At 34.4% G+C, this 4,660-nt stretch overlaps 1 protein-coding gene across 1 annotated transcript; it reads right to left on the minus strand.

Moving 5' to 3' along the window:
• Positions 1 to 1,014: 1,014 nt before the first annotated feature.
• On the minus strand, positions 1,015 to 3,136 carry LOC148294597 (uncharacterized). Its single transcript, XM_088252924.1, has 3 exons — positions 2,734 to 3,136; positions 2,214 to 2,349; positions 1,015 to 2,078 (listed from the first exon to the last, which is right to left on the minus strand). The coding sequence occupies exons 1-3, from the start codon at positions 3,134 to 3,136 to the stop codon at positions 1,091 to 1,093; spliced, it is 1,527 nt and encodes a 508-aa protein (XP_088109050.1). The 3' UTR covers positions 1,015 to 1,090.
• Positions 3,137 to 4,660: the final 1,524 nt, after the last annotated feature.

Here is a 4,660-nt window from a genome sequence, read left to right on the forward strand (position 1 = left end):
CTTTGAAGGCTCAGGTGGCGGATTTGCAAAAGCGGCTCTACTGTGCCAACCAGCAAGTAGAAGCACTGTGGAAGAGAAACAATGATCATGCAGAGCTTTTGCAGATTCTACAAATAAGAGAAAATAGAGGCAATTAGTATGATGCCTCAGGTGGCTCAATATCTGGGAAGAAACATGTGATTTTTAAATATATGTATGCATTTTCACGTCTATGTATGTAATCACATGTTTATGAAATGAATAAGTATTCGAGCCAAATTTCCGTGTGTGCAATCAAGAAGCAATCTACTTCCCAAACTTAACAACAAATTAAATACATAAACAAGTAAAAGAAAGAAAGAAAGAATTACAGTAATAAAAGCAAAGAGAAACAAGAAATTCAGAATTGCCTTAGTTGGAGATCGGGTTCCGATCTGTTTATTTATTTATTTATTATTTTTATTTTTATTTTTTTTACAGTACTTAAATAGAAAGATAATACCTGGAAAATATGCGTGTCAATCCCTTTGGTATTTATCCCGTACAGAATGAAAGACAAAAATAATAAATAAATAAAATCCAAGCAAAAAGAAATAAAGACCAAAATAAAATAAAACACACAAAAAGAAAACTAAAATCTATACAAATACAAAATAAACAGTCATAAAAAAAATACAAAAATAACCACACAAAGAAATAAGCAAAAATTATATTGTTTTTTTTTTAAAAATTATTTTTTTATTTTTAACACTTTGTAAAAAATAACTTATTTTAAAAACACAAATATACAAGCAACTCACGGATGACCAGTTAAGGGCCTCAGAAAACACAGCCAGGGGATCCCGGAAGGTTGGAGGGGTCACAATGGTCCCGCTTAAAACCCAAACTTCTTAAACACCAAAGGTGTCGCCTATAGAACTCCTAGACACTGTATTGACGAAGACACTCACTGGAGTTACCAAAAGTCAGCTCATATGAAAAATCTTTTTTTTTTTTTTTTTTTTTTTTTTTTTTGTGTGTGTGTGGGTAATTTCTACAGCTTATGAATATCTAAAAAAACATAAATAGCACAAATAAATAATAAATACGAAACTAAAGATAGTCTGAGAATTCAATCCTGATAAACAGGATTCTCCAAGTGAATCGTGTCATCCTGCATAACAAAATTATCCAAAAATGGTTTAAGACGTTGACCATTAACTTTAAAAACATTACCATTTTTTGGATCCTCAATCTCCACTGCTCCAAAAGGAAAAACTCTTGTGACCACAAATGGACCTGTCCATCTGGAACGAAGTTTACCAGGAAAAATATGCAATCTCGAATTATATAAGAGAACTTTCTGTGATGGTTCAAAGTTTTTCCTCAAAATATTTCTATCATGAAAAACCTTCATTTTCTCTTTGTAAATTCGAGAGTTTTCGTAAGCATCATTCCTTAATTCTGCCAACTCACTCAACTGAAGCTTCCTATTTGAACTTGCATCATTTAAACCAAAATTAAACATTTTAATTGCCCAATATGCCTTATGTTCAAGTTCAACTGGTAAATGACAAGCCTTACCGTAGACAAGTCTGTAAGGTGACATCCCTAAGGGGGATTTGTATGCTGTACGGTATGCCCATAAAGCATCAATTAATCTCAAAGACCAATCTTTACGGTTAGGACTCACAGTTTTTTCCAAAATTTGTTTTATCTCCCGATTAGCAAGTTCAACTTGACCGCTTGTTTGTGGGTGATATGGGGTAGCGACTTTATGAGTGACACCATATTTTTTCATTAAAGCCTCAAAAGGTTTATTACAAAAGTGTTTTCCCCCATCACTTATAATAGCTCGAGGTGTTCCAAATCTTGCGAAAATATTTTCTTTTAAAAACCGCAAAACAGTTTTATGATCATTATGTCGACAAGGAACAGCCTCTACCCATTTAGAAACATAATCAATACCGACCAAGATATAAAGATATCCAAAAGAAATAGGGAAAGGACCCATAAAATCAATGCCCCAACAATCAAATATTTCAATTACCAAAATTGGGTTCAAAGGCATCATGTTTCTACGGGTAATTGCCCCCAACTTTTGACAACGGTCACAAGTTCGACAAAAAGAATTAGTGTCTTTAAAAAGCGTAGGCCAATAGAATCCACACTGCAAAATTTTTGCAGCGGTTTTCTTTACAGAAAAATGACCGCCACATGCTTCATTATGACAAAAAGAAATTACTGCATGGATTTCATTATCAGGTACACACCTTCTAATGATCTGATCAGGGCAATATTTAAACAGATAAGGGTCATCCCAAAAGAAATTTCGAACCTCTGTAAGAAATTTCCTCTTGTCTTGAGCAGTCCAATCAGATGGAATTTTACCTGTAGCAAGAAAATTAACAATGTTAGCAAACCAAGGTAATTCTGAAATAGCAAATAATTGCTCATCTGGAAAAGAATCATTAATTGGCAATGTTTCAATGATATCCTCACAACTCAATCTAGACAAATGATCAGCCACTACATTTTCTACTCCCTTTTTATCTTTGATTGTGATGTCAAATTCTTGAAGTAGTAGGATCCACCTAATCAGTCGAGCTTTAGCATCTTTTTTTTCAAAAAGGTATTTTAAAGCTGCATGGTCAGTGAAAATAACAATAGGTGATCCAACTATATAAGAACGAAACTTATCCAAAGCAAATACCACAGCTAGGAGTTCTTTTTCAGTTGTAGAATAATTCATCTGAGCACTGTTCAAGGTTCTGCTTGCATAATGTATGACATGTGGCTTCTTATCCTTTCTTTGCCCCAAAACAGCTCCAACCGCGTAATCACTAGCATCACACATAATTTCAAAAGGTAAAGTCCAGTCAGGTGGTTGCATAATTGGAGCAGATGTGAGCATTTTAATTAATTTCTCAAAAGCCTTTTGACATGAATCAGACCACTCAAATTTACAATCTTTTAATAGGAGATTACACAAGGGTCTAGATATTGCACTAAAATTCTGAATAAATCTCCTATAAAAACCAGCATGACCTAAAAATGATCTGACATCTTTAACAGTTTTTGGAACTGGCAATTTTGAAATCAATTCAATTTTTGCTTTATCCACTGCAATTCCTTTAGATGAAACAATATGACCAAGAACAATTCCAGAAGAAACCATAAAATGACACTTCTCCCAATTTAAAACAAAGTTTTTCTCTTGGCATCGAACCAATACTTTTTCCAAATTACTCAAGCAATTATCAAAAGAATCACCAAAAACAGATATATCATCCATGAAAACTTCAAGAAATTGCTCAACCATATCACTGAAAATACTGATCATGCATCTTTGAAAAGTAGCTGGAGCATTACATAATCCGAAAGGCATTCTACGAAAAGCAAAAGTACCAAAAGGACATGTAAAAGTAGTTTTTTCTTGATCTTCAATGGCAATTTCAATTTGATAATAACCTGAGTATCCATCTAAGAAGCAATAAAATTCATGACCGGCTACCCTTTCTAAGATTTGATCAATAAAAGGTAAAGGGAAATGGTCTTTTCTAGTTGCAGAATTCAGCTTTCTATAATCAATGCACATACGCCAACTTGAAACCACTCTAGTAGGTATCAATTCATTTTTATCATTTTCAACCACAGTTATGCCAGATTTCTTAGGTACAACTTGAGTAGGACTTACCCATTTACTATCAGAGATGGAATAAATAATACCTGCATCTATTAATTTTAACACCTCAGTTTTAACAACATCTTTCATGATTGGGTTTAACCTACGTTGTGCCTCCCTAGAAGACTTGGCTTCATCCTCTAAAAATATTTTATGAGTACAAACAAGAGGACTAATTCCCTTAATGTCAGCAAGAGTCCAACCAATGGCAGATCTGTGAGAATTCAACACATTAAGTAACTTACCTTCTTGCAAAGAGTCAAGTTCAGAAGATATTACCACTGGAAAAGTGTTGTTGGACCCCAAGAAGGCATGTTTAAGTCCCATGGGTAAAGGCTTCAATTCTAGATTAGGAACTTCCACATTTGATGGCAATGTCTTTTCCTTTCGAGGTGGAAGCTTCTCAAACCTTGGAGTCCATTTATCAGCCTGTAAGGAATTAAACAACGAATTAAGATAAGCAATTTCTGGCTCCTCAAGTAATTCGGATTCTTTAGAATTCAATAAAAGAGTCTCAAAAGGTTCAGAAATACTAGTCTTCTCAAATTGATCCTGTACAAGAACTTCAATCAAGTTCACCACTCCACATTCATCATCTTCATAAGGTTTCCTGAAAACATTAAAAATGTTAATTTCCAATGTCATGTTACCAAAACTGAGTTTCATTATCCCACTCCTACAACTGATGTGTGCATCACATGTAGCAAGGAAGGGACGTCCTAAAATGACAGGAATTTCATTTTCAGAATGCAAAACAGGTTGTGTATCCAAAACAACAAAGTCAACAGGGTAGTAAAATTTGTCCACTTGGACCAATACATCCTCAATTACCCCTCTCGGCACTCGTACAGAACGATCAGCAAGTTGCAACTTCATTGTTGTGGGCTTCAATTCACCAAGACCTAACTGCAAATACACTGAATATGGCAACAAATTTACACTAGCCCCCAAATCAAGCAAAGCACAATTGATGTAATTTTTTCCAATTACACATGAAAGAGTGGGACTTCCTGGATC

This window comes from Prunus avium, chromosome 5 (genome assembly GCF_965620075.1).
Source record: "Prunus avium chromosome 5, drPruAviu1.hap1.1, whole genome shotgun sequence".
Classification (NCBI taxonomy): domain Eukaryota; kingdom Viridiplantae; phylum Streptophyta; class Magnoliopsida; order Rosales; family Rosaceae; genus Prunus; species Prunus avium.

Coding starts and splice junctions, on each gene's coding strand:
- LOC148294597 (XM_088252924.1), bottom strand. CDS start 3,136: ATGGTTTCTTCTGGAATTGTTCTTGGTCATATTGTTTCATCTAAAGGA. Junction 2,350..2,733: donor ACATGTCATACATTATGCAA/GCAGAACCTTGA, acceptor TTCTTGCTACAG/GTAAAATTCCATCTGATTGG. Junction 2,079..2,213: donor AGGTGTGTACCTGATAATGA/AATCCATGCAGT, acceptor TTCTTTTTGTCG/AACTTGTGACCGTTGTCAAA.